The sequence below is a fragment of the Temnothorax nylanderi genome, unplaced genomic scaffold, assembly GCF_030848795.1.
Source record: "Temnothorax nylanderi isolate EJ_2023f unplaced genomic scaffold, tnyl_v1.0 TNYL_tig0017_pilon, whole genome shotgun sequence".
In the NCBI taxonomy this organism is placed as follows: domain Eukaryota; kingdom Metazoa; phylum Arthropoda; class Insecta; order Hymenoptera; family Formicidae; genus Temnothorax; species Temnothorax nylanderi.
Window position 1 is genome coordinate 2,063,908 of NW_027249079.1, and position 22,678 is coordinate 2,086,585.

Here is a 22,678-nt window from a genome sequence, read left to right on the forward strand (position 1 = left end):
TGGGTCACTCGATCGATCGACGTGATTCGACTCGATAAAATCGAGGGATCCTCACGGACGTTTTATAACGTCGTCGAAGCGACTTAACGACGTTTATCAGCGAAGTAGGTTACCTGAGTTACCTCGTCGCCCGATCGTGGACACTTCCGGTGCGGGTTCGAGGCTAGGACGCGCACGACGCGCATGAACGGAAGTGCGACTCGCGTAGTCGTGCAATTCGAACCTCAGAATTTCGCCAAATTTCACGGGCTCGTGGCTACTTCGCAACCGAAATGAGGAGTTTTATGGAAGGGACGTCTCTCTCAAATCATTTCGAGGTAAATCATTTGAGGAGTTTCGCGGAATTGCAAGCCGCACCGAAATGGAATGTTTAAATAAACGCGATACGCACATCCCGTGTCATGTTATCAATACTTGAGCTAGACTCATTTGTTTAGAAAGATTAATCAATCGTCATTAAAAAAAAAGTTTATATACCGATATATGCAGGTCGACGTGATTTTCACAAACATTGCGTATATTGTTGCAACATGAGAGTCGTGTGTTTTTTGGAAGCTGAAAAATAACGCGCGCGCGCGCGCGGCGATAATTATATTGCATCGACCAGAGAAATAATCTCTGTGTTTATTCGCGATAAGAAAAACTCGGCGTGAGATTTATCTCGCCGCGTTCGTCGGTGTCGAAAGTCAAGCTCGTTGAAATTACGTCGCAATAATCCCCCTTTTCGAGGAATCACCAAACGTTTCCTTATATTATCTAGATAACATAAATTTTCTAAAGTCGCGCGTGCGTTTTCTGCGGCAGCGCGAGAATCTTTGCAAGTTTGACGGCGTGCGTTCTCTCGCGCCGCGAGATAATCGTCCGTTGCGGCATATACTAGAAAACGGATCGAGATCCTGGGCCGTAATTCGGAAATTGTACGTGCGCAGGTGGACGCCGGGCGGCCGAGAGGAATATCCATTATATCCAGAAACGAGATCCGCCAGGAGCTGCGCGCACGGGCGCGGCCAGCGCCACCTACTGAAAACAAAAATGGTGGCGAGCACACGATGCCCTATCCCTGCCCCGCTTTAATGGCACGCCAAATGTCTGCGTTCTCTAGGCTTCCTTCTACCATGTATTCCCCTCCGACCGATGTATCTGATTTCGCTGTGAATAGAGGAAATCGCATTACGGTAGTAGGCTCTGTTACGCGTGCGAAATAAGCTGGGCCGCGTATAACCAAAACATAAGGTGAAAAGCAAAACCGTTGGCGGTGATATTTAGCCGAATTATAACCGCACCAGCTCCCGATACGACGTGTCACTCGCCTTATATAATGAAATTAGCCGCGCACGTTCCCGCATGCCAGTTCCACGCCCGTAATATGCGTCGTCCGCCGAGAGAAACGCGTGAATCCCCCCGAAGCACCGAGGCAGCCCAGCTCGGGGAAGCCTTCTCCCCGTGGTCTGCTATCCGGGAACGTGCACGTTTTCCCTTTTCCATCCCCGGTAGATCGCGTCGATATCTCCCCCGTATCCTCTTGATTCTCGGTGTAACACGCGTTTCCGTTACTTTCGTTACGGTCTCCGATGCTTTTCAATCATTTTCTCTGGGTTTGCACATTTTGGGAAGGAGAACTTGTGTTACGTTGCTAAAACTTGTATATTTGTTACTGTATATATTCGGTGTCTTGGGAAATCGGCTACTTTTGGTTCGCGAGCTTTCGCAAGCTGAAAAACTTTTCTTTGCACGTTAACGAAAACTTGTATAGATTCCTGTCAGTAGTTTTATATAAATAGAGTTGCTTTGTTATCTAAATCCAAAGTCTTGTTGTTTCATTCATTGCTTGTGCATTGTTACAGATTGTCAGGCTTCTCATAGACGGGTAATGTCTGATAGAGCAAACACGATGAAGTTGGAAGCTGAGATGGCTGCGCCCTTGCATCTTCAGAGACTGGAACGCAGCCTGAATGTACAGCCTTTCTTAAAGCAGATCAACAATCTCTTTCAAGAACAAGCTAGGTACTGATTTATCATTTGTTAAATATATCCTCTTACTTTACTAATTTATAATACTTTAATAATATATATTAAATTAATACTATATGTAGTAATACAAATATTGTATTTTTTCAGTGAGGATGACAAGTCTGTCTCGTCGGAATCTTCTGATGGCTCAGATGCTTATCTTGATAGTGTACCCACTCGAAAAGAAGGTTGATATAAATTACCAATTTTGATTTCATTTAAATAATCTATTTAATTTTTTCTTATAACATATATTATTCTTTTAGAAGCGAGAATCAATAAGCTAAGGCTGTACAATATGTCTAGTGTAGGAGAAGAAAGACGTTGGTTGCAAGATATTCTTTTAAGCGATTCCTCTGACAGTTCTGCATCGGGTTCTGATACAGATAGCCAAATCACGGAAGATGATTTTCAAGAGATGCTTAAGTTTCATATATTACGGAAAAAATATCAAGGTCGTTTTTATCAGAAACCAGAAGTAAGGACTATTGGTTAAACATGTTTGGCAATGCAAATGTTTAACAATTCAGGATATTATAAAATATTGTTATTTTCAGAATATACAATATCAATATTATAGTGCGGGTTTATTGTCGAATTATGATAGATTTTTAGAGCATCAAAAATTAATTGTGGGAAATAAAAAAAAGAAAGAAAAAAAGCCAGATAAAAAGATCATGAAGATTAAGAAAGAAAAAATTAATCGTCACTCTGCATCCGCGGAATATCGTGTATGTACCAAATTATATGTTACACATTTATATTGACACTAATGTTCTATATTTTCTTTTTATAAAAATGCTATATTTTAGAAAGGAAAATATCCGGAGGGAGAATGGGATAAATCGATTCCCAGGGAGGAAGAATTAGACGAAGCTGAATTAGAAGCTATAATGCGTCATCAACCTCGAGGTAGAGGGAGGAAAAAACATAATACCAAGAGTGTTGAAGTGATGACGATGAGAAGAAGAAAAATATGGGTAATGATGTCTAAAAAGGAACTAGGAAAAGTACAAAGGGCCAAAACCAATAATCATAAAGAAATGCTAATAAGTTGTAAGAAAGTAGCGCAGCATTGTATGAAATATTGGAGGCAGAAAGCCATGCAAGTGAGTATAAATTAATACTTGAGTTATGTACTTGACTTATAGATCATATATTTTATTTCTATCTCTATCTGTACGATTCAGTCACAGAAAAATATGAAAGAAACTATCTGGCGGGCAAAACGCTTGACAAGAGAAATGCAGTCTTATTGGAAGCGTTATGATCGAGTCGAACGGGAAACTAGAAAAAGATTAGAAAAAGAAGCTGAAGAACAACGTAAAATGGATGTAGAACTTATTGAAGTAAGAATATATTAGATTATATAAAAGAATGTGTTTTCAACTTCTATTTTTTCAAATTTTTATATTGTTGTATATTCTTCTTTCAGGCAAAACGTCAGCAAAGAAAATTAAATTTCCTTATCACTCAAACAGAATTGTATGCTCATTTCATGTCGCGAAAAATAGATAAAGCATCAGCAGAGGAACAGTTTAGAATCTTAAATCAGTTAGATGAAGAAAAGAATCCTAGACTTATTGGTATCGACGATTATGATAGGTAGTTGAATTAAATATATAATTTTATTTACGTATGTCCTAAAATTAATTACTTGAATGGTTGTTGTACGTTATAAATAAAGCCAATCTTATATTTTAATTGTAAAAGCATATATATTTACTGTATAGTGATATTATGAAACACAAAGCAAAGAGAAATGCTACTGAAGCATTTAACAATGAAAAGGCCAGGACCAAGCAATTTGATACAATTGCTGCATCTCAAGAGTTACGTCTCAGTGATACACCTGAGAACTTGGAACACCCGCAACCTGCAATTTTCAAGGGCAATCTGAAAGGTTATCAATTAAAAGGAATGAATTGGTTGGCAAACTTGTACGATCAGGTTTGTAACTACGTATACACTATGTTATTAGGATTATAAAGTATCTTTGTTACATAAATATAAATCTTCTAAATTTGTCAATCGTTGCAGGGTATTAGTGGAATACTGGCTGATGAGATGGGTCTGGGAAAAACTGTACAATCCATAGCATTTTTATGTCACGTTGCCGAGAGATATTGTAAGCATCTGTTGCATTTAAACTTGATTATTACAATTTAATATTTTATATGCATTGTTGAAGCTGTTGCAAGGAATAACTTGACGATGAATGTATAATTGGCAATTAATTTTAGCTGTTTGGGGACCATTCTTAATTATATCACCAGCTTCAACATTACATAACTGGCAGCAGGAAATGGCGAGATTTGTACCAGTATTCAAAGTAGTTCCGTACTGGGGTAGTCCTCAAGAACGCAAGATACTCAGACAATTTTGGGATACTAAAGATTTGCACACAAAGGAAGCTTCTTTCCATGTAGTGATAACAAGTTATCAATTAGTAATTACCGATTATAAATATTTTAATAGAATAAAATGGCAGTATATGATCTTGGACGAAGCACAAGCTATAAAAAGCACAAGCAGGTATGTTCTTGTTATTATATAACAATTGCGTAATATATACATATATAGCTCTTTCTAATTAATATATTTTAATTATTTCAACAGTATGAGATGGAAATTGTTATTGGGGTTTAGTTGTCGTAATAGATTATTGCTCAGTGGTACTCCTATACAAAATAGTATGGCAGAATTATGGGCGTTATTACATTTTATTATGCCTACACTGTTCGATTCGCATGATGAATTTAACGAGTGGTTCTCCAAAGATATCGAAAGCCACGCAGAGAATAAAACGGGAATAGACGAAAGTGAGTAACTTTATATAAACTATAGTATTAAATAGGAAATAATTACATATATTATTAATTGTAACATGTTATAAATTTTTTGCTACAGAACACTTATCGAGGCTTCATATGATCTTAAAACCTTTCATGTTACGAAGAATAAAAAAGGATGTGGAAAATGAATTATCCGATAAGATTGAAGTGATGGTATATTGTCCGCTCACGACTCGTCAAAAGCTGCTTTATTCAGGTATCTTGATTTTATTATTGGATTAGATGTTCAAAGCATTCGGTACATCTATCTTGTTTGTAGCGTTGAAGAAAAAAATTCGGATAGAGGATTTGCTGCATTATACAGTGGGCGGAGGAGACACTGCAACGAACGATAAAAATTTTACTTCCAATCTAATGAATCTAGTCATGCAGTTCCGGAAGGTACTATTATATATGTATTTCTATTAAAATTCCTATTTATGATCATTATAAATCAATAAAAACATAATTATACATTTATTTTAGCTATTATAGTTTATCATAGTTTCGATGAGTATATTAAAAATGAATATCTTAAATCCGTATCCAGTTTTTAAATACGAATGTAATATATTAATTACAGGTCTGCAATCATCCAGAACTCTTTGAACGTAGGGACGCTAAATCACCGCTTTTTATGAATACAGAATTTTATAATATGCCTGCTTTGCTGTACAATGAAGGACTTTTGCATCTAGCATTACCATCCAAAGATCATCTGTTGTATAATAGGTTGTTTATATTTGCCGCAGAATATATTCACCGTGCTCTTCATTGCAACGAAGATTTGCGTGAAAATACATTTTCATTTAGTAGATTTATCAATTTATCTCCGATGGAAATAAATAAAATGTTCATCGCTGGTACTTTATTCAGGTATGTAAATATCGAGTTTGTTACAAGAATAATTATATACATACATTGTTTTATTTTAGTTCCAATCTTTAATAAATAATTAAAATCTTTTATATTTATAGATTATGTCTGATAACATTCATGGAGAGAAGATTAAGAATGGTACAATACTGGGAAAATTGGCACGTCGATAATAAATCGAGAACACCTGTAAACCAGATGTTTTGTTTGCCCAGAAAATTTGACGCTTCGTCAACAACATTGCAAGATATATTTTTTACCAGCAAGATAATCGAGGGTGAGGCTTTCTACACACATACCAGTCATACGATACATTCGATTCCGGAAACTGTTGCCCATAGAATACTACGCAGCAGTAAAAAAGCTAATCAACTATTAAAAGTAAGTACATTTTACATTACATAATATACATGCACATAGATTTCAAAAGTTTGCAAAATATGATGTAATGTGTCTTAATATTTAGTTACAAAGGATATTACCCACTGGTAAAATGGAACAAACGGAAGACTCAAAATTGGCTCTGCTTCCTGAACATCCTCATCATCCGCGGCAGCCTATAATACGATATTGCCAACAAACAACGATTCCTGCCTTTGTTTGCGATAAGAATCCCAAGGTTAATACATTAATACAATTTTGTCTAGTGCAACAATGAAATAATTCAGAAACGAAGAACAATGTATTCAATCTGTATTTTATGATTGCAGGTTCAAGCTAATCCGCGAAAATTATATGTCAGTAATAGTTCTGCAGCATGTGCCTGGAAGAGACACGAAGAATGTGGTGGTGCGTTTGGTCAAAGATTACTTTGGCTCGGTTGCGAACGAGCACTTTCTGAAGAAAAGTCGGGCATTCGTGCCGGCCAAACAATGTCAACGTTTTGCTATCAGCCGCTGGGTGGATTATCCGCGTGTGCCCCTGTTAATGGATGGTCACATATCATTGTACCAGGTACATTTAAGATTATATATTATTATATTAATCAAATAATATATGATTATATCAATTAATAAATTTATAATTAAATTATTTTAGATAAACAAACGTTAGTGACAGACGCTGGCAAACTTTCTGTACTGGACAGTCTTTTACGGCGTCTAAAAGAACAAGGTCATAGGGTGCTGATTTATTCTCAAATGACAAAAATGATCGATTTGCTAGAGGTATGTTTTACCTATCTACCTGCCTGCTGCATTCGGAAACAGATAATCGTTTTATTATGAGAATTTACTTCTTGTAGGAATATATGTATCACAGAAAACACACATTCATGAGATTGGACGGTTCGTCAAAAATCTCAGATCGTCGTGACATGGTGGCAGATTTTCAAAAAAGGTAATTGCTTTCTTTTATAATTTATTGTAATGATTTTTCGCAATTCTTTACTGCTATGCAATATCATTTAAGAATTTGATAAAGAACTTGAATTTTCCTTTAATATAAATGCAGTGAATATTGTGTGAAATTTTAATCATTTAGGATCAGCGTCAGTTGTTTATTAAAAAATACGTTACTTATAATAGTTGCGCCATGCTGATTAGAATATCTTTCTATAGCAGTACACAGTTGCATACTTAAAGCGTGAGCCTGAGATCGCATGTCCTGTATGGTTCAGCCGCGCATAACTAACACGCGAATTAATTGCCGAATCGTTCCCATCTTGCAGACAGCTGCAGGTTTTCGAACGCGCGACAATTACAAAACCGAAGCTCTATTGCGCTATTGTTAAGAAGCGTGCACTGGTTATTATAATTTCTATTCTCAAGTGTCAAATCTTCGAACAATCATGTTTTTATGTCGACAGATTGAGCGACAGACAAAATGTTAGATTAACTTTTCTTTCGTTTGTGTTAATTTCTTATTCAAAATACTTATTTATACATCTCTCTCATATTTTTATTCTTATACGCTTGAAAATAGATAAAAAAATGGAAAGGGAGGCAAAAAGAATAAAAGAATACGATTTAAACCGTTGAAATATCGTGATCGTATACTCATATCGAGGAGAATTTTATCCTGGAAATCCTTTAAAGACATCTCGAATTAATTTACATACAAAACGACCGATGTCTTCATTCCTCGGCTTGGTTGAATGTGTGAGATTGTTTCATGTTTTAGAGCGGACATATTCGTCTTTCTGCTCAGTACTAGAGCTGGCGGCCTGGGAATCAACCTCACCGCAGCAGACACGGTTAGTAATTCTATCCTTGCTTTATAATTTATATGTATTTAATTATTCGTCACTTCGACTTTCAGTTTCTATTCTCTCTAATTATATCCGAACATAAGTTTATGAGGCATAGATCTCTGTCAAAATTGATATATGCAATTAATATTGCTCTTACGAATTTTGTGCCTGCTGTAAATGATAAAATATATTTTCGATATACTGCAATGAAAGAAAGAGGCATATAAAAAATGTCTACATTGCAGAATACCGTATACTCCTTCCGTGCACAAAGATATCGCGAGATTGTCAATAACGTCCAATCTTCATCGATTTAACAAATCTGTTATTCCTTTCGCGACGTTACATGCTTGATTCAATATACATTTTCTACAATAGTATATTGCAACGAATTGTAGAAGTTGTGACTGCACACGATTGCACATTATAGACTGTCTATAAATTTATGTTAAAGATAAATGTCTAAAATTAGAGCGTGTACATAATACTGTGCGATTATATATTAGTTTAAGAAATTTTTTAAATTATTTATAACTTATATTTATCTCCTATATATTGATTATGTTACAGTTTAATTTTGCATTGTAACATTTAAAATAATTTGGTATTGTATATAAGAAAGAAATGCATAAATTTATTTTGTGTGGAAAAAGTATTGCGATAATCCGCGCTATTTCGCGCACCAATAATTATGTATTGCGGTTTTTTTATGGATGCTGCAACTGCAACGGTGCCTATTTGCAGGTGATATTTTATGATAGTGATTGGAACCCTACTGTAGACCAACAAGCTATGGATCGCGCCCACAGACTGGGGCAGACCAAGCAAGTCACGGTCTACCGATTAATATGTAAAGGAACCATCGAAGAACGAATTTTGCAGAGAGCGCGCGAAAAGAGCGAGGTTTGTTTTATAAATCACTGTGCTTAGATGCTAAAGTTAAGTAAAGAACATGTGCAGAGAGAGAGAGATTGTTTTTATTGTAGATTCAACGTATGGTCATAAGCGGCGGAAATTTCAAGCCCGATACTTTGAAACCCAAAGAAGTCGTGTCGCTGCTACTGGACGATGAGGAAATCGAAGCGAAATGTAAGTATCTTAGCAACACTTTACTTTATATTATTTTTATTTGATAAATGTAATTTTGTCAAATTGAAATCCGTGTGGAATTGACCGAAGAACACACATGGCGCTATATTGAGGAGTATTTTCTTCTTAAAAAATTCATTGAAATTTAAATTTGTGATGAATTAAGATCTGTATCGAAAAAAATATGACTCGTTGAAAAGTTATTGGATAGTCGAGTTTTTATTCGTCACTATTGACCGTTCTATCGTATCCGCACGGCAGGATGCGCGTGTATACACAAACGCGTCGAAAATGAGCCGAGGGGCGAGACGAGGGCGGTCGAGGTGGCCGCGATTACATTATGCTCGTTAGCTTATGCTAATGGCCTAATAAGGAATAATAATAAGAAACGGAGTAACGAACGCCGCCGCGTCCTCCGCCTATAGTACAAGCCCGTACGTTCGTATATTTTAGACAGCCAACGAAGCGAGGAGAGAAAGCAGCAACGAGTGGAGGAGGTTCGCTTCGAGTCGAACCTACAGCACAAGGAGAGGGACCGGAAGAGGAAGTTAACCGCGCTTCCGGTCAAGGTGAGCCCGACGCCCTTATACACCGCTATTGGTCGCGTCGCAAAGATTCTTTTTAACCTCTTTTTCGTCATTTTCTCTAACCACCACTTTTTTCCCTTCCTCTTATTTCCTCTTATTTCTTGTTTCCGTAATACTTATATTATCGGTTTACAGCCGAATTCACTGGTTGATTATTTTATTCAATTAATTAGTACCACTTGTCAAACTCATAATTGCTCGATAAATCATTTGCAAATATTTAACCCACAATGTGGATCGAATTAAAATGTGTTAATTATACATTTACGCTTAATTAAAATTAGAATTAATTCGAATATCTTCCATTCGTTTCGACTGTATTTTTCATTACAATCTCTATTTTTCAGAACGATGCGAAGAAACCGTGTCAGGCGGATGCTAATGGCGACAGAAACAACGATACCGTTTACGTTAATCTTAATGAGCCTAAACCGGCTACTAATCCGATTCAGTCACAGCACCAGAACAATCACCATCAACAACAGTTAGAAAATATAGACAATTATAGTACACCGACCAGCCCGGCCAAGTCAGAAGTACGTTTCAAACAAGATTATAACATTAAAAACTTTTTATTTTTATTAACATGTTATTTTTATATATTTCATATTTTTTGCATATTAATAATTATTACTTATTTGTTAGTTTCAAACTGAACGTTTTAAAAACAACATTAGTTTGAAAAGATATCTTCTGATAACAAATACATTTTGAAAGCGTTCTTTTGCTTCGTCACTATCTATATGCAATGGTGTTACATAATCCTTGATACTGATACCTCGATACTTCAATTTCTCCTTGCAGGATGAAACGAGTAACGAGGGACTCGTGGTCGATGTGGACGGTCCGGTGGCGGTTTCCGGTCCCGATCCTCATGGACAGCCCAGAGGCAGTCTTCACCAGTTTGGGGAATCCCCATCTAAGATCGCCCGACTCGGACATCATTTCACCTTCGGCGTGGGTGCAAACGCGCGAATGCGACAATCCGTACGCGGCGCAAGCAAACGCGGCCGACCGCGAGGTTCTCGTAGGGGTGGACCAATTGGTGGTAAAGGAAGAGGACTGCTTTTGATGCATCCGTCGTCAAAGGTTTCGAACATGGCCAGCGAACCGCCATCGACAGCGATGTCACCGATCGACGGAGGTGGATGTTCGAACGAGGTGTTGCGGCACTGTGAGTACTTGTACTTTTTGAGTAATCGCGCTATACTTTCATTATATTTATCACAGTAAAAATTTAGAAATAGATATCAATAAATATTGCGTAAATAATAAGATTTGGTATCCGCCAAAAATTAATTTCAACGCGATAAATACTCATTTTTTAATTATGAGTGTGATTTACGATTTATCGTTTGAGATAATAATGATTCCGATGTTTATTAATGTTTTTGTGTTTTAATTATCTACGCGAGTGCAGCAGTGTAAGTTGTATAAATATTTAACAAATATGATCATAATCCTCTTTATCAGCTGCTCGCCTTTGTTTATAATTTTATCGAGGATTATATATCAGGCGGAAATGTGTGTGTTTATAATAGGAAAAAAGGAAAATATTCATAATTAACATCACTCTAAATGTCTAAATTAATACCGTAACAATGTTGACGCGAAACGAAAGCTCGCGAGAAAGATGACTTCTTTCGCGAACGCGACCCCGTCAATCGATACCATTAATCCCGGCTGGCTTTTTCGTACGTCGGTCTCGCCCCCGTTCCTCTTTTACACCCTCGATGCTATCTTTCGCCCTGGCACTTGCCCGGGTTCTCAGGGGACTTTGTGGTTTGCGAGAAGAACGCCCATGGGTCCATCGCGACCCCATCGTCGACCGATGTTGAAATTCCCTCGCGAGCACATGTGCACCCACGAGTATCGAGGGGGTAACAGTTGGCGCTCCTCCACGGGGCACCCTTAGAGACATTCGCTTCCCCCTCTTTTCTCGTGACTCATTCTGCGACTCGTTTTGTAAACGACGAATTCGGGGCTTAGTCCTATGGGGAAAGCTTAGCTGAAACATTTGTTGCGCGACGCAAGTGCATTGTGAGACAAGGGTATTCTAGAAATCTGCCAGTCATCGGAAATACGTAACGATTTTGAACAGCTCATATAATACGAACGATATAAAATTCCAATTATTAATAAGATTTAAAAAGTATTTAAAATTTCTTTATATTATAATCACAATGTTATTGTTTTAACATTGTTGAAACATTGTTAAAAACAATAGACACGTAAAATCTTTATTACCAAGATTGTCATTGCATCGCAACAAGCAATAGGATTTTTCTCAAATAGTCTGCTTTTAATGAAATAATTAATTCTCTCATATGAAGCAACATCGAGACTATGGAAACGTGGAACAAGCGTCGTTATGTGCTCATCATTCTCGCGCTAATTAGAGAGAGAAAGAGAGAAAGAGATATGGTGCGTATGCCCGATAAGACGACCTCACGCAACGCCACGTGGACCGTGGACACGCAATGAACATCACACACGTAAATGCATGCGTGCGTACGTGCGTGCGCGCGAGCGAGCGAGTGTTAACACATTCCGTCTCGTGCTACGTGACATACGAAAGGAAAGGGGTCGGTCTCTCTCACTTGTCGTCGACTGGAAGACGAGGCGGACAATAGCAGGTGCGGAGCGAAGGCGACAGCTGCGATCGATGTTCTTCTTAGGTTTTTGGAACTCGCGTACTCTCTCTTTTTCTCTCTCTCGTTTTTCTGTTTTTTTTTTCTTTTCGTCTTCATCATCGTCATTCTCTTCGTCTTCTTCTTCTTCGTCACCGCCTTTTTTACGCGTCTTTTCTGTTCCTGCTTGGTCCTTTTTTCCATTAGTTATCTCCTTATCGAGATGCAGCGCGCGCTTGATCCAGCTGTCAATGTTCCGAGTTCCGAGCTCTCACCGGCATGCGTCCAGCATTATTCTCGCTGATTATAAGTTATATCCCGCTTATTTTAACCGATAAACACATACACACACTCAGATGGCTGTGATTAATGGGGGCAAGTTTTGAACGAGGAAAGTAAAATACGCGATCAAGTTAATATCAACTTAATCGCCCTTTTAAGAGATACATTATCGGGGGCTCTAAACTTTAGAGATAACATTGCAAATTATATTAATTATATAAAATCTATATTTAGCATAAAACGTGAAAGATTACAGTCAGATTAATTCAACGCTGAACACAATTCAACAACTCTTTCGAGTATCCTTTTTTAATATAATAACCTATATCTATACTAATTTATTTATACATTGAAGCATACGAATTGTGTGATATTTATTAAGAGTTTTCAGTTTTTTGATCGATTATCATTCAATTTGTCAACATCTATTACGACTTTCAAATGCAACTGTAATACATTTCAGTTGCATAATCCCGACATCTAATTTCCCTTGTCGTTTCGCGAAGTCAAATAAAAAAAGGGTATAGGGTCTATAGGGTAGGGAGAATTACACGGACCCTGTAAGGGGTTGAATGTTGTCGATTCGTGCCGTGCCTTACCGTACCTTACTGTGTCATCTCGTCCGTCGACTCCGCATCTTCTCGAATATCATATTTTCATATCGCCACGCGGGCAGTATTTTCGAATGATTATATTTTTCTATTCTGCCTACAATTAGCCTGCAGTTACAATTATTAAAATCGAAATCTGTGAAGTATAAAATTGTTTTTGCGTCAGGATTTATATTATAGATTTGATTAAACAACTCGGTGAATCTTCGCTTTAAATATCAAAACTAAACACGGGAAGAAAAAATGAATCGCATAGTTTGAACGTTGTATCCTAGATATTATAAAATAAATGTCCGCGGGGTGCATATAATTAGTAGTTCCACTTAACTGAATTTAATATGTGGGAAGTGGTTTTTTAAGATCTTGTAATCTCATTAAGTAATGCGATTATCCCGATTTTCAATCTCAAGCCTTTTCTCTAAGCATTCTAAACTTATCAGACACGACCAAGTAGGAGATAAAATATATGGCGGTGAAGATGGTTTTCTCGCACGAGTGAGATAATGGTACCATGATGCGGCAGAATAGGATGAGGAAAAGATATAGCTACAGCAAGCTGGACACTCCGACATTCCGACATTCCGTGGATATTTCCATTCTCTCTATCTCGAAAGTTTTACCTTTGCGCCCAGCGAGCTCTGTCTCGTGCGTTTGCACATTAAATATAAAGTTATAATATAGTTTACAATTTAATTTGGCCATAATACAAGTTATAAATTAATTCATGGAAATACCTATTGAATCTGGACGTCAGATAGCGAGTTTCATTACGGTACAGACATGTAATAGCTAATTTTATGAACCTGTTTAATGCAAGGACACCAGTCGGACACTCTTTATCGAGGATTGTGGTTTATTTTATAGCTTAATAATTGTAAAGAATAATACTTTAAGCAATAACTTTCATTTGTAGTTGTATACAAAATACAACGCAATGTTACGTACGTATTATTTCCGTATTTGATGATCAAAATGTCGGAATATCCCGACTTATTTATACGCGACATTCAACGATTGTCATTTTAGATTCTCGCGAAGCGAGATTTGGATTTTATCCTCTTCAATGCGATTCACGCGTGGAATTTTCAGGGCGCATTATCGCATCGCTAGCGAGTGCGAGAGTTGACGGCTTCACGACGACAGACGCGCATTTTCGCGTTTTCAACCTCTCGTCCATTTCGTTAAGTATCCTCTTAGACGTAGTGGCTGAAGAGGAGCCGCTCCTCGAGCGATTGGGTACGTGCCGCGGAATGCCGACGAGGCGACGGCGACGGGATAAAGACGAAAAGGCCAAAATACGAGATATCCACGTTCGAGATGAGTACTGATTTTCATGCGTCGCGTCTCACTGGAAAAACTTGCCCGAATCGTTTCTTCTCGAGAACTCGAACGACTCGACTCGAGAGAAGCACGGAACGGGATCTTTCGTAGGTCGTTTTCCAAGCGTTTGTTGCGTGGGTATTTTAACGCGCTGTGTCGAAGAACGTAACAATGACATTCTCTCACGATGCTCAAATAACGCGTATTTGAGCATCGTATTCCGCGTGCTTATTCAAAAATCGTAGGAACTCGAGTGTTGGATATGCCTATTCTGTGTTTCTAAGAAATATACTCTTCGTCTCTCGTGGGAATTTTCTTCTCCAATCTGTTTCCTCGCGGGAGTATTTGTTAATTGTGCAAGATATGTTGTACAAGCGTATATAATTGATATTTTTTCCCATGGTATTTAACTCACGAGTGATAATTTGGGCGTTTCGCTCCTCTGCTAACTGGTTAACACCTCATAGTCCGCGAGTCTTGAACGTGTCCTCTCTCATCTTTGGCCACATTACCAGGATAACCGGTGAATAACCGATTAACTGGTTGAACCAGTCGACGTTAAACTCATGTAACGTGCGGTGTTCGTGCATCTGCTTTGTCGTAATCATGAACATTACAATTACATCTACTTCGACGTCTAATTACTGTAATTACTACAATTAACGTCTGTTCTCGTTATCTCAATAAATCCCGGATCGCGCATCTCGTATAAACATGAGTGATACATAATTTGAAATTAATGAATTCGATTTTGACTGCGTTTAAAAGAACCTCTAATAAAGGTCGCACACGCATGCAGATACATACAACATACACATGTACTTTTATTGTCATATTTTACAAAACAGTAAACAGTATTTTAGCGAACTACATCGGAACGAGAAGCTGTTGCCGCAACGGCAGAATTTTCAGCAAAATCTGGAACGAAGGGGCGTACTTTTTTATGTCTTAGGGACCCCGGCGACTTCCGATCCTGCGGACGGAGACGGTCCCAGCACAGTGGGTCCACTGGGTCCAGTGGGCACTTTGATACCTCTATCGGGACGCAGTAGTGTTGCGGGGATTCGTCGTGGGCCTGGTAGACCACGATTACGGCCGACTGGGCCCGGGCATCAAGGCTATCGCACCCCCGCTGGCCATCATCATGGCAAGAAGATCCAGCGGCCGCTGCCAGTACCTATTAGATCTCATCAAACGGTCGCGGGTGTCGGTCAGCAGAAAGCATCGTCGTCGTCGTCGCAGAAGCGTTCCGGTACTTCGATGATCGGCACGTCGTCGTCGTCGTCGTCGTCGTCATCTTCAGTCACGACTGCAGCCCCGAATTCAGCGCCACCGTTATCTTCGTCATCAACGTCGTCGTCATCCTCGATGTTGGCGGAATCGCGACCTTTCGGATTTTACACGCAGCAACAGCCACGCGCAGGATCATCGTAGTTTCGCGAAGGAAGAACAGTGACTTGGCTTCAAGCAGTTCCTGGTGAGACAACGCTCATGATGATGTCGGTGAGATATCTCTGCGTTTTCTCTCTTTTCGCCAGGTACCGAAATTTCTGCAACCGGATTATCCGCGATAATCGATCAGCGGTTCAATAGAACAGTGAAAACACATTCTCGTGGGTCACGGTTTATTTTTCGAAATTTCAGACTTGATTAAAATGTCGCATATATTTATTGTGTCTCGTGAGAGTTCAACTTTCGCCAGTGATGTTTCCGTATGCGTGACTCGAGCGTGCAATTCTGATGAACGTTAGATCCCTCGTTCTCGCCCCCCCCCCTTCTCTCATCCTAAATTATAATTATAAGCGAAAGAAGGCAGCAATTGACAATATTTAGGCGCTGTTATAGTTACGATTATGTTGCACAATTATATTTATTTAGTTATGGCGTAAGAAATACGGCGGGACTCATCGTCGAACGTTAGAAAATACAATCGTCGACGTCAGTTAGGTACTTAATTCGATGCTTGCCTTCGAATCCCCCGGATTCGTTTCCTCGGTTTTACAGCAATTTGAATCAGTGCTCTTCGATTAAACGCGCAAGAGCGAAATTCTTGTGGGACACTTGATCCGCTGCGGGAGTGAAAGGGGTCGATTTCTGTTATTAATCAGTCGATCCGATTCTACGTACGTGGTACAAGTGTAGCTCTCGTTTTTAACTCTAAGTGTACAATTAGATAATCGACGCGACGTGTCGTCGCGCGCACGTCGGCGCCGAATTCTGACGACGATCATCGACAGATCAGATCTCCGGCGAATACGTCGACGAAGAACTTGTTCGGAAGAAGGGGACGAGAAGAGGTATTTGGGATTTGCCTCCTCCGTCCTCTCTATCGATCGCTCTCTCGGCGTCTTTGTACATTGTTCATTAACGATAGCATTATTCCGTCACTAGACTCGGCTAGCCGATATTTTTTATGCATGTTACGAGATGTCGTTAGGCCAATTCAATTTGTAAAAGAATAGTATTTATATTAGCAATAAACAGATAAAAATTCCACCATCACGCATGTCTCGCAAATTTTATTGCGGATTTTATACGCAAAAAAGACACTCTCTACTTTCTCGCATTTCCTTCCACCGCGACGAATGTTGTAATGGACTTTAATCGATTTTTTCACAATAAAAATTCGATTAAGTGCTCTCTAATATTTTCTTTTAAGTATTTTAATAACTCAGCTTTGAATTAAAAAAATAACAGTAAAGTTCACATTATTAATTTAATTGAAAATTGAATTCTTCATTCCCGTGGATAAGAAAATGTAAACGTGGAATACAAAATTGAATGATATATAATTTCTATCTGTTCTCTTGTGTTTCTGTTACTTTCGTTTCTCGAGAAACATGCAAACGATCGTCGAAACGGTCGAGTGCGGTAGGAGGACGCGAGGATTCTGTACGATAATGACTGATCAACGAAGCGGCGTCCGAAAGCTGGAAGTGCCGGGTTAATGGTGCGAGTATGCAGCTGTCGGTGGAGCCGCGTCATCATCTGCGTGATTGGGATCAAGCCGAGCGCGAGGAATCCTTCGTGCCTCGTGATTCTTTTTATCTGCGATCGCGCGAACTACGAGAATCCCATGCGTAGCGCATTTTTGGAATTAATTAGCGAATATCCCTTTCCTGTCGTAAGTCGGTTAGGAGTTGGTTCGTTTCAACTGTTGCCGTTAAGTTCCTCCGAAAGCTGCGGTTAAGAAATACACGACGCGCGGTTGCTGTATATATTAACTTATTTTGGATTGATTTAATTAATTTAATTAATTTAATTAATTTAATTAATTTAATTAATTGCATAAACACAGATATTATCATAGCTTCAAGATATGCCACGATAATTTGATTTATCTCGAATTTCGTAATAGGTATCATTATAATTTAAGCACGGAAGCAATTAACGTTCTACATTGTTTTGCAATATAAACGGATGATTGTAATTCAACTGACGTCATCGCGCGCGTGGTCGATTTCCCCATCAATAATACAATAACGGCAATAACAAGCAACAAAGAGTACTCCTGCTTCAACGGAAGGTGCATCGACACAATTGCAGCCCGCATACCATCGACATCGTAGGTCGCAGGCTCTCGACAAGGTCGCTATTATGGATAAGGGAAGGACGGACCATCGCTCAGTGGCATTCAAAAAAGCATCGGGTAAGTACAGCGAGAGAGAAAGAGAACGGGAGTGTGGACGAGAGCACGCGATAGGGGTTGCAGTTGGACAGAATGCAGAGAGCACAATTAAGTTATCACGACGAGCGACTTTGTCGCTTCCTCTTTTCGCTATAGTGGCTATGAATACACAAATCGTATTGCAACTTATACAATTCCGTTACATCTATATAAATTTGATTTGAACACAAGAGATGAATATTTGTACATATGCGACATGATATCGCTACGTTAAATTCGAAACTAGAATTTTAGTTTTTGTGGTGCCTTTTTTCTTTTTAAGGAAAAAAGAGATTACATGTACATTTGTTTTTAGAAATAATTCATGTTCCAAGCATTGGTATTGTAGTAATGGAACGATATGGCAACAATAGCAACGATGACAGCATATCTTTACATATAGTATTAAATTGATCGATATCATTTTTCACGTTTTTCATGAGGAGTATTTACAATAATTTTGAAAATTGTTCCGTCAATTAGTTTAACATATGTATCTACGATTGCACTCTAGCTGTACGTGGGCTGATCGCTTCGCGTCGCGCGTCGCGCGCGCTGTCACGAGAGAAGAGCAGGACTCTGTCCGAGGACCGAGACCTTGCGTCGCACCTGCTGCTCTCAGGTGTACGCGTCTTTTATCCGGGCGCGATCTCGGTGCATCTCTCTTTTTCTCGTCCTTTTGTGCGCCGCGAACGAAAGACGTACACGCGAGGCACACCGCTGCGCGCTGTTTCGAGCCCGAAATTAATCGCTCGCACGCGCTCGACAATCCCGGCCTAATTAATCCAGCTATCTCGCCCGTCGTCCTCGTAAGCTCGTCGCGCCTAGACGATCGTAGACGATAAGTAAATCCGTACAAAAATATTTCAACGTGGACTTTCGCGAAATTTTCATCGATTCTTTTCGCTGCTTGCCTCCTTCGAGCAAGCTCGGATATTTGACGCCCATAAAGATGAGAGGTGATCATATCGGGACGCCGCGTGTCATTTTAAATTACCCGGTACATCTGTGCGGTTAATTAATTCTCGAGCGGCAATGAGATCGATACGCGATCGGAAAACAAATCGTGACTTGAACTTGACAGTCGCAGGTGCAAATCGCGAAACGAGTTCCTTCAAGGTCATTGTCAACCCTGCTCCATCTCCGATTAGTATTTTTCGTCTTGAGGTATTTAAATAGAATCGTTAATTGATATGTACAACCAGATTTCCTTTACGATTTACGCAGATTGATTTTCCTTGGTATCTCACTTCTAATTTTAGATAATTCATTCGTACTTAGAGGATAGGGAGAAAATGGTAATTGCGAGGAAATAGATAACGAACCTGTAAGATTAATTTGTCAACGTTTGTCGCGACCGAATCGCACAGATCTATACGAAGATCAACAGGTAAATCGCAACTAGCGAAATAGCAGTTATCCCTTCGACGACGTCTGCCAATTAGTATCAATTATTTCGATTGCGCGATTCTACCTCGTAAATTTATTATTTCAAGTGGATAGTCTACTCCTCGAAACGTATGTCATTGTCAGATGTATAGATGATACGTGTCACAGATCGCCGATTATCGCGAAACTTTTCGGACTCTTCGCCAGTAAGGCGAAGTTAATCTTCCAATCTTCATGTCTTTCGAAAATTCCTGATCAATTATCGTCTCGCAGACGTAAATCCGACCCTCGAAATTACGACGTCCTTGGGAGCGCGCGTCTCATCTTTCGTTCAAGACGTTCAACGGTGGGATAATTTGACACACGCACGGTGTTGTAATTAGAAGGGTAATTACATAATTATGAATTAATATGGTGCGCCGTATCCCTGGCTCTCTCTTCCTTCGATCGCATCGGCGAGCAGTCGGCCGTGCGAGCGAACGAGCGAACGAGCGAACGTTCTCCGGCGTCGTCGTCTATACCAATTAGGCGCGGCGGCAGGTTGCCACGAAATTAAAGCTTTTATTTCGGCGTGCGAACGCACGAAATTAGCGAAGCGAAACGCGAAACGGGCCCCGCGTATGCTCCCTTCCGCACTTTCAGCCCCGCGAATGTGACCCACGATGCACTCGGTGCATATGAGCTTCTTTAAACGGATCGTGTATATTAAAAGTATCCATGATTTTTTTAAATATGCGTTAACGTGTGGATTTCGCACGATTTATTTTTTCTCCGTAAATATTCTAAACTCGCGGAGAAAAGTTTGGAACTGAATTCGATAATAGGAACGACGATTAGTAGTATTTTGTTATCCATTCGCGGCCCAAGGTTCAGTTCGCGATAATTTTAGCTTTGCGGCTTGTAAAACTTGTAGAAGAAAGAGAACCCGAGACACACCTGGCATTTGCCGCTGGCAAATTAGGATTTTGCGAATTCGGATGTGTACAGTTAAGTGTTTCTACGTACGGAACAGGTTGAGCGCGTTCGCACTTGCGAGAAGAAGCGTATAGCTTAGCTTACTCTCGGCACGAGACAATTAACGACATCGTTAAGCCATGGACGCACTCTTGCGATCGCGGAGTAAATATGTGCGAGTTTTGCGTGTAAAAAGACGATGCGTGTGGGTCAATTAACGGCATCGTTATAAGGCGTTGCGTTGAGATTCCGTTCATAATCGTGAGACACGGCAAATAGATTTCGTGAAAAAAACAACGTGTGCTGGCAGTTTTCTTTTTCTCTTTCCCTCTCTTTCCCCCCCTCTCTCTCTCTCTCTCTCTCTCTCTCTCTCTCTCTCTCTCTCTCTCTCTCTCTCTCGCACTAGATTGTGTTTATACGTATGTAATGTTACGTCGCCGTTTCTCAAAATATATATTTTATATTTAATTTCGTTAATTAAAACTAGTCCGTTGCTCGATGAAATAATACGGTGCCTAACTTTGACAAAACAGAGAAAATAAATAATCGAATTGATCTCAAGAAGAAAATTTCATACATAAGAGCGTATCTTTAGGATTTTCATTTTAAGAAGTCATCTCTTAACGATATCAAATTTGATTTTTTTTTTAAGAAGAATTTCGTAAGCATATACACAATTATCTGTTGCAATATTTGAATATTCGATGCTAAATACTTTGGCAGTTGAATTAACGTGAATACGGAATCATATTTAAAATTGATGAATTAATTAGATTTATTTCATTCTCACATCAGATCTTATAATCTCCAGTAAACTTAGTACAGCGTAAGAACATTTCTCGAGAACTCGGAACGCCGCTTGCAATTCCTTGCTCGGGTATAGCCAGGTCTAAGGACGGGGACGTCGGGCAAGTCGAGCGTCGGTGGCGGCGAGGCACCGAGCGTGCTTCCTGCTGCTTGACCGGAAGTCGCGAGTCAGAGGCTCGGCTCTACGTAGGCGTTACGCTTCCTTACGCGTATCTACACCGTCTCGCTCCCAGTTTCGCTGCCAACCCGCCCGCTACTATACTACCCGCCTGGAAGTATCGTCGAGGCTCAAGGACATCGTTAGATTAGTCGGGATATAGCACCGCGTTTCATTCATAATCCTAGAAGTTTGAAAGATCGGGGCTGAATCAAACAGGAAAATATCATTTTCCGCTTTCAGGCTCGACCTAGCTCCCTTGTTATTTTAATTCGAGTTTTATAATTATCATACGTTCAACGAAGATTTCCCGTTGTAGAAAGAAAAGACTGGCAGAATCATACGATAGTAAGAAATCGACATTGATTAAATAAAACTTTTTGTTTTGCATTTAAATCCGAAATTTGTATTTTTTAAGTTTTAATATACTTGATCGTTGAATCATCAAAATATGATAACAAATTTCAATAGGATGTAATAAGTAATATAATTGAATTAAGAAAATGAAATTGAAAAGATAAACGGATATATAAAAAAACATGCAATTATAATTATACTTCTAATTTTTTTCTCCGGAAATCAGTTTTTGTCAATCTACGAATTTACTCGCGATATATAACTAATAAATCTTGCTCGCTATAAATTACACGAGAAATATCTTCGGTAATAGTCGATGCATTGATAACAAAAATCAGCAATTCGAGTTCAGAAAAACAGTTTGGCTTCCTTCTTGATTGGCTGTTTATGACTCGTTACTCGTTATGGAATCGTAGTAGAAGAAAACCGTACACCGTCGTAAACCAGCACGTTTGACGTTGATATTTCGGCCGATCAATGTGTGCTTATTCTTTGCTCTTGATAGTTTCTCCTTAATGTTAACTCGTTACCTTACCGCGGACATGAATATAGAACGAAGGGGAATGCCACGAAGGTGGTCTCAACCGTACATCCGGATGATATAAATGAAAAATTCAACTTCCTCGGTAGCCGATATTATAGCCGAAAGAAATTTCTACCGAGAGCTTTTCCATAATCAAGAAGCTGAAGTTTGCGCGTTCCATTATTTTATATAGGATTTCTTAATATTAAAAAATATATATCTGTAAATATACTGGCAATTAAAAGTTGAATCGCTCGAATAATAAAGTTCGTGTAAAATTATATAATGAATATGTTTCATTACTCGTATATATCTATTCAGATATTTGCTGTTCAGTCGTTGCAAAACATTTTGAAAGTCAATCAATTATAATAAAATTATAATAACTTTTTAT

At 39.1% G+C, this 22,678-nt stretch overlaps 1 protein-coding gene across 3 annotated transcripts in view; it reads left to right on the forward strand.

The window, feature by feature from the left end:
* Positions 1–1,057: 1,057 nt before the first annotated feature.
* The window catches only part of Ino80 (chromatin-remodeling ATPase INO80), a 36,685-nt gene continuing 15,064 nt past the window's right edge, over positions 1,058–22,678 (forward strand). The window contains exons 1-27 of one of the 3 annotated variants that reach the window (XM_071699268.1): positions 1,058–1,175; positions 1,845–2,004; positions 2,119–2,198; positions 2,277–2,488; positions 2,568–2,741; positions 2,823–3,119; positions 3,201–3,359; positions 3,446–3,615; positions 3,744–3,960; positions 4,051–4,138; positions 4,254–4,545; positions 4,630–4,832; positions 4,921–5,061; positions 5,125–5,246; positions 5,428–5,720; positions 5,822–6,101; positions 6,187–6,339; positions 6,431–6,674; positions 6,759–6,886; positions 6,964–7,058; positions 7,842–7,914; positions 8,656–8,814; positions 8,898–9,000; positions 9,454–9,569; positions 9,935–10,123; positions 10,392–10,761; positions 15,383–16,932. In XM_071699268.1, coding sequence (XP_071555369.1) covers positions 1,871–2,004; positions 2,119–2,198; positions 2,277–2,488; positions 2,568–2,741; positions 2,823–3,119; positions 3,201–3,359; positions 3,446–3,615; positions 3,744–3,960; positions 4,051–4,138; positions 4,254–4,545; positions 4,630–4,832; positions 4,921–5,061; positions 5,125–5,246; positions 5,428–5,720; positions 5,822–6,101; positions 6,187–6,339; positions 6,431–6,674; positions 6,759–6,886; positions 6,964–7,058; positions 7,842–7,914; positions 8,656–8,814; positions 8,898–9,000; positions 9,454–9,569; positions 9,935–10,123; positions 10,392–10,761; positions 15,383–15,864 — 4,974 coding nt within the window. In that variant the 5' untranslated portion in view covers positions 1,058–1,175; positions 1,845–1,870 and the 3' untranslated portion in view covers positions 15,865–16,932. Of the gene's footprint in view, positions 1,234–1,844; positions 2,005–2,118; positions 2,199–2,276; positions 2,489–2,567; positions 2,742–2,822; positions 3,120–3,200; positions 3,360–3,445; positions 3,616–3,743; positions 3,961–4,050; positions 4,139–4,253; positions 4,546–4,629; positions 4,833–4,920; positions 5,062–5,124; positions 5,247–5,427; positions 5,721–5,821; positions 6,102–6,186; positions 6,340–6,430; positions 6,675–6,758; positions 6,887–6,963; positions 7,059–7,841; positions 7,915–8,655; positions 8,815–8,897; positions 9,001–9,453; positions 9,570–9,934; positions 10,124–10,391; positions 10,762–15,382; positions 16,933–22,678 lie in introns of those variants that run through there. The other 2 variants (XM_071699267.1, XM_071699269.1) reach the window with 2 other exon arrangements.